We start from the raw sequence: 15,891 nt of genomic DNA, 5'->3' as shown, positions 1-15,891 counted from the left end.
TCTTTTACCTGGTCCAGTACTAGGATCTAAGAGCACCAGGCGAGAAATTAGTCATCCCCAAAAGACGTAACACTAAATACTGCATAACATGGCCGCTTGTGTCAGCAACGGTATCAATTTGGAGACGAGAAGCATCCGTAAATGTTTTCAGGCATGCGGTATCCAGCTGAAACCACTCACCGATAAGCAGATCCGATAGAGCTACCAAATTACAGGGATGTCAATTGCTGTTCTCACATGCAGTTCCAAAAAGTCCCTGACATTTTACTAATATATGACTCCTTAGCGGACTGGCCGGTACGATATGGTGCCAGCAACTTCATCAAATTAGGAATGTTTGTTTGCAGCCCTGTGAACACAGTTGTCATCTTGGAACACAAGAATGTTGACAGCAAACTCATTAAGGAGTCATAGAAGAAAAGGGAACACTAGAGCACCGAGAATGTTAAAATTGTTGTGTTAGCAGAAGAGCCAACACCGTGTTACGAGTGGAGGCCGAAATGCACGCGTTTTAGCTAACTGACGTGAGGTCTGGAACATGACAAGGAATGAGAACTCAGAAAGCGGACGTAATTAGTTTGATACTTAACTTTAATCCATTAATGATGAACGTCGCTCTTGACGGTACATGATTCACAATATTGTCTGTTCAGAATACATTCTTGAAGTAATTTCTTACAGTAACTGAATATGGCGCCTTGCTAGGTTGTAGCAAATGACGTAGCTGAAGGCTGTGCTACACTGTCGTCTCTGCAAATGAGAGTGTATGTAGACAGTGAACCATCGCTAGCAAAGTCGGCTGTGCAACTGGTGCTAGGGAGTCTCTATAGACTAGACCTGCCGTGTGGAGGCGCTCGATCTGCAATCACTGACAGTGGCGACACACGGGTGCGACGTATACTAACGGACTGCGGCCGATTTAAAGGCTACCACGTAGCAAGTGCGGTGTTTGGCGGTGACACCACAAAAATAAACATCGTAGTTCATGTTGATGGTAACCTGAAAGAGTGTGCACAAGTCCTGGAGCAAAAAACAATGCCAGAAAATCACAGAACCACTGCCAGCAAGAGCTACACACTGAGGGTTAAATGTTTGACTGACTTTTGGTGCATTCAAGGGGCAGAAATTGTAATTTGCTGGACTGCACTACATGCCCCTTTCAACTACTCTCCAGTTTCTCTGTTGATTGGATAACTTGCAATACCTCAACTAAACTAACTACCACAGTTTTTGTGTACCAGGCAGCTGCAATGCACAGTGCTTGTCCCAGTTAACAGGTGGGATAAATACTGATAGCCCACTGGTATCTCATATTATTATACCCAGTATCAGATCATATGAAGGAATGGACTATGACCCTACTTGCACAGAGCCACTGATGTGAATGGATATGGGGGGGGAAGGAGTAAGAAATCTTAACACAAATAAATGATTTATGAGCCAGCACAAAGAGGTATGCTCTGAAATAGGCACAGAACAATGTACTCTTAGCTTAGGGCAACCTCCACTGACACAGACAGATTCAGAGAAGAACATATGGAACCAGCATTCTCCTATAACTACACAAGTTTAACTGAGAAAACACTTCATGGAGAAAATCCTGAATCACGAGAACTAGGTTTTGGTAACAAAAGGGTGGGAAGGGGGTGTCAGACTTCTGTGGACCTTACTGCATGTCTGGTCGGCACTGCTGCTCTCACATCACGAAACACTTGCAATCGGCAAATGACTGAAATGGCGATCAAATCTGAGTATCATTACTAGACTGAGCCCAAAGTAATGAGTCATTAAGCTTTACCACTGCATGTCTGAATGTACCTGTGGGCGATTGGATGTCACGAACGAGACAGCAGCTGGTGGACCTTTCAAGAAGACATTCCAGTATGGCCTGGAGTTGCGATGCTCTTTGGTTTTGTCAATTGTCAGTACCTCACGCTAGTCTGACTACAGCTGAAAAAAGTAATTCTGGTGCCAACTTGTTGCACGGTGAAGTCGTTAGCTATCATCTGTTGGGCCATAGAACTTGCCGCTTCCTATTTACACCACAGATTTCCTAACCTGACTCAACCTCGGCTTTTGGGGCAGAGGCTTTTCTGTGTTCGCGTGCACCACGAGACCAAGAAGACATCCGTTTAAACTCAAATCTTTGTAACAGCCACCGCCATATTGAACAATTTATTAATCCTCTCAAAATGACAGCAGCCGAAATCTTTATGGAATTACTATTTCACGATTTCTTTCATTTCTGTAACTATTTAGGTGCTTCAATTCACAGTTGAATCTTCAGATACATCAAAATAAAATAGATATACAAATTATCGATAGAGCAGCTGTTTTTTCCTCATTGGTATGTACTGAATCTGTCACCCGATTTCATACTCATTTCTCAACTCATTCCTTATTTCTGGCTCCTGCACCCACTCACACACTCGTCACTTCATAAGTCAGTCTTGGGAGGGTTCGCAACATGATGGGTTATAACTGAAGATATGAATCGTTGTGTAATACTGTGAACAATGGCCTTTTCCAAGGTGCATAACTTCAAATGTCCACTGATTGCATTTCCTCTCACAATGTTTGCTCAGGAACTGGTAGAGATGGACCTGCATTCACCGACACCAAATGTCAGATTTGAGACCAACTGTCATTGACAGGAGACATTAACAAACTGGGAAACTTCATACGCATTGTCATCATGGGCATATCAAAACACATGTCCTTTCTGGCACTCAGTCTCGTCTCAATGACAAGTCATCCTACTGCACCAATTCCATTCAACCAAGCAGTACACGCGAACCACAACTGCCACCTACTTCAGCAGATTTTTTAGTTACACTGGCTGACAAATGCGGCACTGCCCAGTATTCATTTTGCCAATTTTCATTATAAATGGAAAAAAAACTGTGTTTTAAGTGTAATATCAAAAAAAGTTTCATTTCCATGTTTTTGTGAAAACACAATTGAAATTACGGAACAGTCCTACAAAGAAATATGCATAATATACAAATGTATAAATACAGAAGAAGAAGTATAAATACAGTATCCTGGACAGTTTCTGTATGCTGGGTGTAGCTGCTTCGTTTCTCTACATCGTTATTTTGTAAACATTGCTAAAGACCGCTATAGTTTTACCTATGGCCATATGCATTTCACAGTTGAAATGCTACCAAAAGCACTGTCAAGGTGTCGGGGATTTCCCCAAGTTGACTAGACTGCAGGAATGTCTCAGTAGTAAAGAATAAATATATTAAAACTTCACATATGATCAAGCATTTTTCAGGGATCTCAGTGTTTATGATACTATATCTCCAGAACTAAGATAGGACAGTGGTTCTTACCTCCACAGTAATTCTTGTCTGACAGTAAGATATATATGTACTAAGTCTGGTTGAAATCTGTTTGGTGGTTTACAAAAAGATGTGGAAACAAACAAAAAAAAACACACACACACACACACACACACACACACACACACACACACACAGAGAGAGAGAGAGAGAGAGAGAGAGAGATTCATTAGAGAAATGCATATGGTTTGCTAAACATTTTTTTACAATAAATAAATATGTAAATAAAATTAAAACACTTCAGATTCAGCATTTCTAACAAGGCAGAGGGGGCACAATGGTGTGGGTGGAATGGCAAGAGAGCTCGACACCATAAAAAGGGCTACTTGCATCAATACACTCAAACTGCATTGTGCCATGGCATCTGCTGGCTGCAGTCACCCACCTGCCACTCAGCACCCAGCTAGTTAACTGAAACCAGGGACACTTTGGCACAAACCATAAGTGACATTTGCAGTGGCAACACCACAACAAACCCAATTCTGTGCTTATAAAAACTGGCTGTAGGCCTAGGCAAGTCACCGAATCGGAGAGCCGTCATGTCGAAGTCTGCCACAGGGCCGGCTTCTGCCCTTGGGCCTCTCTACTCGACTGTCATCTTGACGCGACCAAGTGTCAGGTGTCCGGTCACTGCCCGGAGGGCCGAGGGCCTACGGCACCAGCAGCACCGGTCTCCACGAACCGACCGTCTCGTACTTGGCGGGCCGTGCCAGCTTGCCACATCAGCCCTGATGTAGCTCACTACCAGCAGGGGATATCTATTATGCAAGGTTACACCACGTCTGGGCCACACTAAGTACAGCAGCTGCTGACGATTACTATGACACTGTCTCCGGGTCTGTGAGTCGAGCCTAAAGTTACGACATTGCCAAATGTCGGCCCGAGCTCGGAGTAAAAAATGGATTGCGCTGCCTTTGAATGGTTTCCGACTCATCCTGACCCACCATCTTCTACCACAGCACACCCACATCCTCTACAATAGGCACACAATGATTTAAATACATCATCTCATTACTCTAATGAGTGCACCTACAAAATCTGCCTGCCTGAAATTCCTTCCACAGGTACTGATGTATATCAATAGGCAGCCGGAGGATTTCACTCTACCTAAGAAACCTGGACCTCTAGCTACAATTACTTTCAGCAGTATTGACAGTGCAACAGAAAATGCTTGTAACGTGTGCCTTTAGGTATCATTTTATTCTTTTCTATCATTATGTAGATATCTGCTTGGCAGATATCATAAATTATGGAATGAGTCTTTCTTTCCCATTTTTAACTACTGACAGTCGGAGGATGAGCACTGGCTGTTCAAAACCGATGAAGTCACTGTGAAATGTGCCTGCGATTATCTCATGTATAATGAATTTTCTACCAGAAAGGTCACTCCCGTTCATGACAAGTCCGTAAAAGACAACTACACAACTGAAATGTTCCGTCACACTGTACATAATCGAGGCCACCACAACGGACTTACCACTACCAGCATACTGCCGTGACGATCCGAGTGTCGGCGTCTCGTGGTCGCTGTCTTCCGACCACGCCGACTCTGCACTCGGAGAGGAAGCACGGAGCCGGTCTATGCGGCCGAGAAGTTGTTCGACAGTCGGCGTGCGCCCGACGGAAGAGCTCCGTCGCCTCGCCTCGGGTGCACTGTGCGGCACAGGCACAGTCACGGCCGCAGGTGTCGCCACCGGTCTGCCGGCTCCGCCCCCCCTGCCGCCCCGGCGGGATGGTTGCGACGGGGCAGGTACCGGGGGCGGGAGGTGGAGCAGGGACGCGTGCTGGCGGCAGTAGCCACGGTGTGCCGGGAGGGATGCCCGCGAGCACCGGTAGCCACCGGAGTTGACGTGGCGGCAAGACATGGCAGGACAGTCCTACTGTCTGCAAGACGAACGATCCAACTTAGTTCTGTTTAAAACCACTGCACACTATTCACGACATTTGCAATTACACTCTATAAACTCTTAAAGTAATACAAGACGTAAAACTTTGCTACTGTCATTTGCCAATAGGTAACCAACGGTAAGTAGCGGTCGAAAGAAACAGATAGCAGACGTCAGGCAGTTAGCTCGGACCTCAGTCATCATAACCTCATTCAAACATTAGTTGATTTGTGCCCAAGTCATAAAGTTGATCTCGATTGAAAATGTCAGTTTACGAGCCTAATTCTCGTTATTTGTGGGAGGTGTTACTGTTTTGTTTCAATATGAAGAAAACAGCGGCCGAGTCTCATCGAATGCTCTCAAGTACGTATCGTAAGGATGCTATTAGTGAAAGAACGTGTCGTGAGTGGTTTCAATGCTTCAAGAACGGTGACTTTAATGTCGTAGACCGGCATAGTGGTGCAAGAGAGAAAGTTTTCGAAGATTCAGAATGGGAGACATTGCCGAGAGAAGACTCGTGTCAAACCCGAGGAGGATTGGCACGATTAGTGGGAGTGACATAGCAAGCCATTTTAGAAAGTCTCAAGGCTACGGGTACGATTCAGAAAGAAGGAACTCGGGTTCCGTGTGAGCTGAAACCAAGAGACATTGAACGGCACTTGTGTTTTTGTGAACAGTTGCTTCAGAGGCAAAAACGGAAGGGATTTCTGCATCTCACTGTGACCAGAGATGAAACGTGGGTTCATTACGATAAACCTAAATTCAAAAAATCATGGAGATATCCTGGCCGTGCTTCCACATCGGCGGCCAAACCGAATATTCACGGCTCCAGGATTATGCTCTGCATTTGGTGGGACCAGCTCGGCGACGTGTACTGTGAGGTGTTGAAACCGAGTGAAACAATCACAGGTGCTCGTTATCAAACACAATTAATGCGTTTGAGCAGAGCATTAAAAGACAAATGGCCGCAATACAGCGAGAGGCACGATAGTGATTTTGCAACACAAAAACACTCGACCCCGTGTTGCAAAAAGAGGTCAAAACGTACTTGGAAATTTTAAAATGGCAAGTCCTACCCCACCCGCCGTATTCTCCAGACATTGCTCCCTCTGACTATCACCTGTTTAGGTCAGTGGCGCACGGCCTGGCTGACCAACACTTCCGATTCATGAAGAAGTCACAAATTGGATCGATTCGTGGATCACTTCAACAGATGAACAGTTTCTTCGACGCAGGATTCGTACACTGCCCAAAAGATGTGAGAAAGTAGTGGCCAGCAATGAAAAATACTTTGAATGATACACATGTAACCAATTTGTTTCATTAAAGCCTCAAATGTTGGGGAAAAAACGGCAGAAGCAAAGTTGTACACATTGTAATCTAACAGGCAATTAAAAATTAGGGGAATTTGTTATTTCTCATGTTTCAAACCTCATAATGAAGCATCTCCCACACACTCAACATACACAGTTTGAAAACTGTGTATGTTGAACACGAGGGAGTTACTTCACTGCTATGTTTTGAACAAAAGAAATCAGGAAAATTCACCGATATACGTCTTGGCATATTGGCGACAAAATGAAGGTACTAGCATACCAACAGGAAGGCCTCATGATGAAGCTGTGACTTCAAAATCTACATTGGCATAGTAAAAATGCTTATAAGATCACGTACAGTTTTTATTATTAATTTTTCTCTGAAGAATATTGGACATATTGAAGCAGCCCTTAGTACTTCCTCTCCTTCATTTTTCCAATAGGCATTATTTGAGTTTTTGAGGAGGGCCATTAAGAAAAGGACAAGAAAGAGTGCAGTAGCTGTCCCATAATGCAATGTTAAATGACTACATTTTAGGGGTGTCTGCAAAGAAACTTTTAATAAATGTTTTACTACTAGACTTTTCAAGGGTTCATCATAAGACTCTTAAGGTAATGCAAAGCTGTCCTAAAAATTAAGGTTGTTTTCAACACAGCAGGGCTGTACTCAATTGAAATGGTATGCCCCTTGCCTACCTCTGAATTTTGAATTGACTGACCCAGTGTGTTAACAGGGGAACTCTAAATAGCATGGCAGCTTGGTAGTTTTCAACATGAGGTTGAAGCTCACCCTTGTGTCTGTGTTTACTAACAAAGAAATTTGTTTTTGGATAGGTTTCATTAAGAGCAAACAATTTTCTTCTTCTATACCCAGACATGTTTCACTTAAGTTACAGCAGCAGTTGCTTTTTTCTTCTTCTTCTTCTTCTTATGAGATTAACAGGAAAGACCTGCTTTTTACTGTATGTACATACAGAATTTAAGTTTTTAAGTAAGGTATTCACAAACTGAAACAGAAAACTTTTTGTATTTTGTTGGCACACATTTGGTTTCTGCACTCTGCAGTGTAACTGTCATCTTATTACAGTTTGCAATCTGCCACAGTAGAGAACTTTATATACAAAACTTAGCCTGGAATGTTAAACTGTTATGGTTTACATTATTTTATTCTGTGTTAAAGATAGTGTGTTTGCACAGAACCTAATAACTGAAGAAAACTACTAAATATGAAAAACCACAGTAGAAGGAAAAGAAATAATAAACAAATGTACAGAACTCTGCAATTGAACTCTGTTCTCTGCTCTCCAAGAACGATCAAGTGACCAAAAAACACGCACATGCATACACACATGCACGCGCGTGCATATTCTCTACTGTTGCAAGTGACATACTGCGAAGTACAGAAAATTACAGACACTACAGGATGGGTTGACAATGTACAAGAAAATTCTGTTTCAATTTGTGAATACTTCACTTGAAAAGTGACATTCTATGTGTACAGACAGCGAAAAGCAATTTTTTCTTGTTAAAAACAGTATTATGAAAAGGCCAGATTGCTACTCACTGCAACCTAGCCTTTTTCTTGCTAATTTGAAGGAAATTTATCTGACAGAAGCAAACAAAAAACCAACTGTTGCTGTAACTTCAACAAAATGTGTGTGAGTAAGAAAGAAAAAAGAATTGTGTTTGCTTAAGGTGGAACCTATCAAAAAATACATAATTCATTGGTATTTTTCATTCTTTCACGTCTTGTTCCATAAATGTCATCACTAAGAAAAATCTTTCAAGAATGTGGAATGAGTCAGGTTATACATCAACACGCAAAGAAAGCTGTTACTGGCATTTAGTCGAAGAGAATCTCTCTCTCTCTCTCTCTCTCTCTCTCTCTCTCTCTCTCTCTCTCACACACACACACACACACACACACACACACACACACACACACACAGTTACTGTCTCTGGCCACTAGGATATAACTTTGACTACATCTGACATGAATAACAAACTGCTAGGGTGTGTGTGTGTGGTTGAGGAGGCAGTATGGGGCGGGGATGGTGAGAGATAGTAGGGCAGGGCTGGGGGAAGATGCTAGTGCCATCTGTGGGAAAGTGCAGAGGTGAGCTGGAGACAGTATAGAGCTGCTGGGTGCAGTGTTGGGTGGCTGTGTGGGGGTGGGGGAGGGAGGAAGTAGAGAAGGGGGAAGGTCTTACAGGTGCATCAGCAGGATGTAAGGTGTGTGTATACTGTAGTCAGAGCACTGAAAGGAATATGCAAATGAAGGACAGGGGCTAGTAATTATGGGAAATACTTCAGAATATAGGATGTCCACAAAAGAATATCACAGTTATAAATGACAATAGTATCACCTGAAAGCGTTGTAAACTGTTGATTCAAGGTCACAGTTAAGGAGTAACTCGAACAGTTTTAAATAAGTGCTTCTATGAATACTGATTTTCATTTTCCCCACTTGCAGCACCACACTAACAAAATGGAGATTGCCAAGCGTAACACATTTTGTGTTCTGCAGTTTGCTAAGAGGCAATCTGTAATTTCAGTTCAATGTGCATTTAGTTTAAAGTTTAAATTGTGACCCCCACCAGGCAAAAACATTTGTCAATCGTATAGTCAATTCCAAATGACCGAATGTGTGTAACCGGAAAAGCACAGGGCGATTGAGAGTGTCTGAAGAGGATGTCGATCGTGTCAGCGGATCTTACTGAAAGCTAGTCTTGAACTTCAGTTGCCAAAGATAACAGTGTGGACAGTTTTAAGAAAATGTTTACACATGCATCCATATGGTTACCACTGGTATACACTTTGAAGCCAGATGACTATGTTGTGTATTAAGTGACAAGCTGCAGGGGGAAGATGACACTCTCAATAATGTGGTGCTCAGTGATGAGGCAACTTATCTAAGTGGAAAAGGTAACACCCACAATGTTCATATCTGGAGGTCAGATCATCATCTGTAACTTCTGAAGCTACATTAATAGTGGTGGCTTATCAGGCTATGTTGCAACAATGGCTCTCTCCCCTATTAGAAGGTGAGCATGAGAACTTTATTTGGCACCAAGATGGAGCTCCTCCCCATTGACATCTCTCTCTCTCTCTCTCTCTCTCTCTCTCTCCCAGAGAGAGTGGTTGAATGTCGAAGTCTGTGACAACTGCACTGGTTGTAATGGTAAGTACGACACAGAGCCCCTTTCTGCTGGGTTCTGCATTCACCTGACCACACACCATGTGATTTTTTCCCCCTTCGAGGCTTCACAAAAGAATGTCTATGGTCCACCACTACTTAATGATTTGCCAGAGTTGAGATATAGAACTGAAGAAGCTATTGCTGTCATTACTCCGGACTTGTAAACCAATGCTAGGGAAGAATTGCATTTCAGGTTGAATGTGTGCTGTACAACTAGAAGAGCTCACATTGGGCATTTGTACTCGTGCAAGATTTGTTGTAAATAGTCTAAATTTGACTATTATAACAGACATTATTTTATAGATACACTGTACTTCACATATATGTATGATAGGAGACAAACAGCTACATTCAACGATCACTGTTCCTATACCACTTATCTGTGTTCTTAACTAATATTTCAGACAAAGCATTTTAATTTTACACAGACCACTATTAGCTGTCTGTGTAATGGAAAAATCTGCCCAATAGAAATATTAAGAGTTAGGCAGAACTTTCATTCAGGTATACTGTAGGAGTGGCTAATGAGTATTCCTTTTTTGTGTTTAAATATAAGGGGATTTTTCAGTTTCCTCTCATGTTGACTGGCAACCTGTTATAGACTTTAGTACCAGAATATAAAACTCCATTCTGAACCCTAGAGAGAGATGCTGGTTTATATGGATATTATTTCTACTTCTGGTATTGGGGTTGTGAACCACTGAGTGAAGCAATCTTCAACTGATGTGGGAAGGTTAACCGGCCCGACATTTGTGTCTGAGGTTCACAAACCCCCACATTTTTGGGAATATTTCAGAGGCAGTGAAAAAGTCAGTGTATGATGCGTGCTGATGAAAGACAGCATAGTTGGACAATTTTTCTTCACCTAGCAGACAGTAACAGAACCCAATTATTTGAAAATATCTGAGCATTTTCTGTCTGTCCCTCTACTTCTTCCCCTTCAGTCAAAAGCTATCGTCCAGCAGAATGGTGAACCACTGAACTGGAGTTGTCAAGTCTGTGACATTCTGGACCGAATATCTCCACAGTGATGGGTAGGACGTGATGGCCACCGCTATCTCAGAACGTAATCCCTCTGGATTTTCTCCTGTTTGGTTATGTGAATGGCATTGTGTGTGTCTCATCTGTACACTACATTGGACATCTCCACAGAAGAGCTGTGGATACAATAGTCTGTCACCCCAGAATGTTTGTGTATATACAGGTTGACACATAGCATTGTCTACACATGTTATGGGTTACAAAAATACCCCATGTAGAAGTGTGTCATTTTTGTACAATTTTTTTTTTGACTCACTATATACGATACAACACAAACTGCAGGTATCTATGTCTCACATTTTTTCATTTGTAAATCATAAAGGTTTCATGGGGATACCCTGCTCTATTGAATAAACTTGTGTACAGAAGCCCTTCCCTGACGGTTCTACCCTCTCCAGCACAAACGATGATACACAGCTGTCAAAGGATGTATAAGTAAATAAAGAAGTAACTGTGTTTTGCACAAGGCAGAGACTTTTTTTTTTAAATTCTTATGTACATAACTTACTACAGCGAAAATATCGGACATCGTGTTGAAGCATCACTGCCACTGTATCATAATAGGGCTGTAAAGAAATAGTAAATGCAGTGCGTATAGGTGAAATAAGTCACAAAAATATAAAAGCAAATACAACAGTCAGCTCTTCTGGCCAATAAGGAAGATTCTCTTTGTCTGTCCTGACTCTGACTTTGAACACAATGGGGATGGGAAAATAAATGCAGGGACCACAGCTGAAAAAGAAATGCGGTCAAGCATTGACAGCAAATAAGCAACAAGAACACCAAAGAGAACAGGTTTTAATATTATCAGTCACCATTGAGTGTTATACAGAAAGTTAAAAACACTTGTACATAGATACTAAAAAGATTGTTTATGCTGGCTGGTCACTAATTTTGTGTGTTCATTAAAGTGAACAAGTTTGCCCAACACAGTTCATACTATTCATAAAGTTCTAAAGAATTACCACCTTGCTGATTGAAATGTGAGTTATTTTTCAGTTTTTGTACACAAAAATTGTTGGTTCCTGAGAAATAACATTAGCTAGATGGAACAATGGACAGAACTACAGTTCTAAATCACGTATGTTAATTTATTGAAGAACTACAGAACACATTTTGTCCTTGTGTACAATGACTTTTGTTTTTGGAGACTGAACAACATCTACATAGGTGTCCGCAAGTGCCAACACTGTAATACCCAGTTAGTGCTCTCTTTTCACAAGATCTATAAGGCAGCAGATATGAGAGGTCCAAAGATATTGGAGGCATTTTTTTCCCTTCTGAAGTGCGTCACACTCGATTCCAAATCAACATACATTAAACAATTTATGTGCTTACTGAAAATCAGAACAGGAAGGCTTCATAGCAAATAGAACTATGTATGTTTGTCTTAGAAGACGCAAAAATCACAAGTGAAGGTAGTATCTGACACGATTTCAAAGTAGTGCAAAGATGGGCAACTTGCTTTAAACGTTCAGAATGGCAAAACTGTGCAGTCCATAAAACACTAAAATAGGAATCGGCCAACTTCTACAAATATCTGGGTGTAACACTTTGTAGCAATACAAAACGGAATGATCACATTGGTTTAGCCATGGATAAAGCAGGTAGCATGTCAGTTCACTGGTAGAACACTAGGGAAATGAAACCAGTCCACAACGAAGTCTGCTTAGAAAACACTCATGTGACCTGCCCTATAATATTATTGAAATGTGAGAGACCCATAACAAAGAATATTGAACATACACACAGAAGGGCAGCTTGATTGGTCAGAGGCTCGTTGGAGCACTGGGAGAGAACTACACAGATGCTGAAAAAACTGAACTGGCATACACTTCAAGTCAGACATAAACTATCCCAAGAAAGCCTACTTACAAAGTTTTATGACCCAGCTTTAAATTATGATTCTAGGAATATAGTACACACCCCTACAAATTGCAGTAATAGGGATCGTGGGGCTAAGATTACATTAATTACAGCACACACAGAAGAGTTTAAGCAATCATTCTTTCCCTGTTCCATACATGAAAGAAATGGGAAGAAATTCTAACAACTGATGCAATGAGAAATTCCTTCAGTAATGCATTTCACAGCACGTACATCTTCATGTTTTCACGGCGCAAAGACTGTTCCATAAAATTTCGGGCATGCAGCAGCATAAATTCAGATTATTCTTCTAATATTTCAGCTGGATACCGTCCAGCCATCTTCATAGTGAGCCAAGGTGACTGATGCTCCAGAACTTGCTCTGTCCTTTTAAACCTGAGGACCGAATCACTGCATAAGCTGAATTTATGTGGCTGCATGCCCGAAACTTTATGGAACATTTCACAGCAGTTTGCAGAGTGTGGATGTAGATTCAGTGTACTGTACTTTAAGGTAGTCATCATCACTGGAAACTTGTCACGAAACGCTTCGAAATTTGCAGACAATTGTTGTCTGGTGAAAAGATTGTGAACTGACCATAAACAAAAACTTATGTATCAAATTCAGAATTTCAAAAATCACTGGGGGGGGGGGGGGGGCGGGGGTACAAGGGAAGTGGCAACCAAACTATTGTTGAAGTTGGGATGCAAAATCTGCAAGGCTAGAGACATACCATCAGACTTTCAGAAAAATATCATTTGCACCATGGGTGTCCACAGAATTTTTTCTGGGGGGGAACTAGACTCTTTAACACTTACATTTTTTTTTATATAAATGAGATGTTCAGTTTTGGGACATGTCACACCATAAGAATTAAATTTTATAGGTGACACTGAAAACTCATTGTATACCAGAGAATTCATGGTGGTCCATTCAATATATAAATAAAACTTCTGTACTCCAGATTTCAGGGTAAAAAAGGGGAGAGGGATGCAAGTGCACAAGCTCATGCATCGAAAATGCTGACAAGAATTACACACAGAGGAATGGAAAAGTAAACTGAGGATCTGTTAGATGATGATCAGTATGACTTTAGGAAAGGTAAAAGTACCATAGATGCAGTTCTGACATGATCGATAATGGAAACAAGGCTTAAGAAAAATCAAGACACAATCATAGGATTTTTTTCAGGCTAGAAAAAGTGATTGATAATATATTATGCTACAAGGTGTTTGAAATTCTTCAGAAAAATAGGTATAAGCAATAGAGAAAGATGGATAATACACAATTTGTGCAAGAACCAAGACGGAACAGTATGCGCGGAAGACCTAGAACGAAGTATTTGAACAAAAGAGGGTGTAAGACAGAAAGTAGTCTTTCAACCCTACTCCTTGATCTATACATGGAGGAAGCAATGACGGAAATAAAAGAAAGATTTATGAGTGGATTAAAATTCAAAGCAAAAGGATATCACAGGTAAGATTCACTGATGGAATTAGTATCCTCAGTAAAAAAAGAAAACTTCCTTTTTTTTCCTTTTTTTACTGAGGATACTAATTCCAACTGCAGTATGTGTTGAATGGTATTAACTGTCTAATGGGCACTGAGCACACACTATGAATTGTGAGTAAACTAAAGAAAGACGAAAGTAATGAGGGGCAGCAATAAACTTATGAAAATTGGATGACACAAAGTAGACGAACTGAAGGAATTATTCTACCTTGGAAGCAAAATAACACACAAAAGCTGAAACAAGAATAACATAAAAAGCTGACTAGTGCGGGCAAAACAGAAATTACTGAGAATGTATGTCTGGAGTACATTTAATGGTACAGCAGTGAAACATGGACAGTTTGGGAAAATGGAAAAGAAGAGAACAGAAGCACTAGAAATGCGGAGGTATAGAAGGATGTTGAAAATCTGATGGACTACATGTTGAGTAGAATGTGAGGAAAGCTTTGACAAGAAGTAGTGACAAGATGACAGGACATGTGTTAACGTCTCAGGGAATAACTTTGATGGTAGTAGAGGGAGCTGTACAGAGTAAAAACTGCAGGAGAACACAGAGACTGGAATAAGTCCTACAAATAAATGAAAATGTTGAGTTTAATTGGCTCTCTGAGATGAAGAGTTGGCACGATTACTGAATCACAATATTTGGTCTACGAGTATGATTAATTGTAATTTCGTATATAATCTGACTTAAGTACAAGAATTTATATCTGATCTCATGGGCAGTAGAAATTTGACAACTTGTTACATGTAATACATGGGTAATGTTATGTTGCATTGCACTGCTATGATGTAATTTTTGGAAAGTCTTCCTATAGGAATAGGTGCATCTGAAGATTAGGCTGGTAGTCCTGATATCGATTATGCAATAAAGACATTAAGAAACCATCCTCGCAGGCTAATTTACTTAATTTCAAAAAACATAAGATTTCAGAATGAGATTTTCACTCTGCAGCGGAGTGTGCACTGATATGAAACTTCCTGCCAGATTAAAACTGTGTGCCGGACCGAGACTCGAACTCGGAACCTTTGCCTTTTGCGGGCAAAGGTCCCGAGTTTGAGTCTCGGTCCGGCACACAGTTTTAATCTGCCAGGAAGTTTCAACGTAAGATTTGTTGGTGACATGGTAATTCTGTCAGAGACTGTGCTGGACTCAGAAGACTAGTTCAGTGGAACAGACAGTGTCCTGAAAAAAGATTATATAAGGGGCATTCAAAAAGAAACGAGTCTGAGGCATAATTACAGAAACCATTACCTGTATGTTAGAAGTATTGGCCCCGGCTGTTGAGACACTTGTCCCACTGTGACACAAGGCGGTGAATGGCTGTTTCATAAAATTGCCGGGACTGCGATGTTAACCAGTTCCGCACGTACAGCTGGACGTCATCGTCCAAGGTGAATCGTTTGCCCCCTCAGAGCCTTTTTAAGGAGACCAAAAGTGGCAAAATCACAGGGAGAGAGGTCCGGACTGTACGGAGGGTGGCGGAGAACCTCCCATTTGAATATCTGCAGGAGTGCCATGCCTGTACGCCGTATGAGACTTTTTTACACTGTCGTGGAGCAGAACGACCCCACGGGTGAGATTGCCTGGTTGTTTTGATTTTATCGCTTGGAAAAGGGTGGTCAAGATTTGCGAGTAACGCTGGCCATTCATTGTTTTCCCAAGCTGCTGGAAGTGAATCAGAAGGGGGACATCTCGGTCAAAGAAGAACGTCAGCTCTGAG

At 41.5% G+C, this 15,891-nt stretch overlaps 1 protein-coding gene across 1 annotated transcript in view; it reads right to left on the bottom strand.

Annotated features, from left to right (window-relative positions):
• LOC126108702 (treacle protein-like) overlaps nucleotides 1-5,233 on the bottom strand; it is a 191,583-nt gene extending 186,350 nt beyond the window's left edge. The window contains exon 1 of the mRNA XM_049914019.1: nucleotides 4,825-5,233. Coding sequence (XP_049769976.1) covers nucleotides 4,825-5,212 — 388 coding nt within the window. The 5' untranslated portion in view covers nucleotides 5,213-5,233. The remainder of the gene's footprint in view (nucleotides 1-4,824) is intronic.
• Nucleotides 5,234-15,891: the final 10,658 nt, after the last annotated feature.

The sequence above is a fragment of the Schistocerca cancellata genome, chromosome 11, assembly GCF_023864275.1.
Source record: "Schistocerca cancellata isolate TAMUIC-IGC-003103 chromosome 11, iqSchCanc2.1, whole genome shotgun sequence".
Taxonomy (NCBI): domain Eukaryota; kingdom Metazoa; phylum Arthropoda; class Insecta; order Orthoptera; family Acrididae; genus Schistocerca; species Schistocerca cancellata.
Note: the sequence above shows the minus strand (reverse complement) of the source record. Positions and strands in the feature narration are given on the sequence as shown.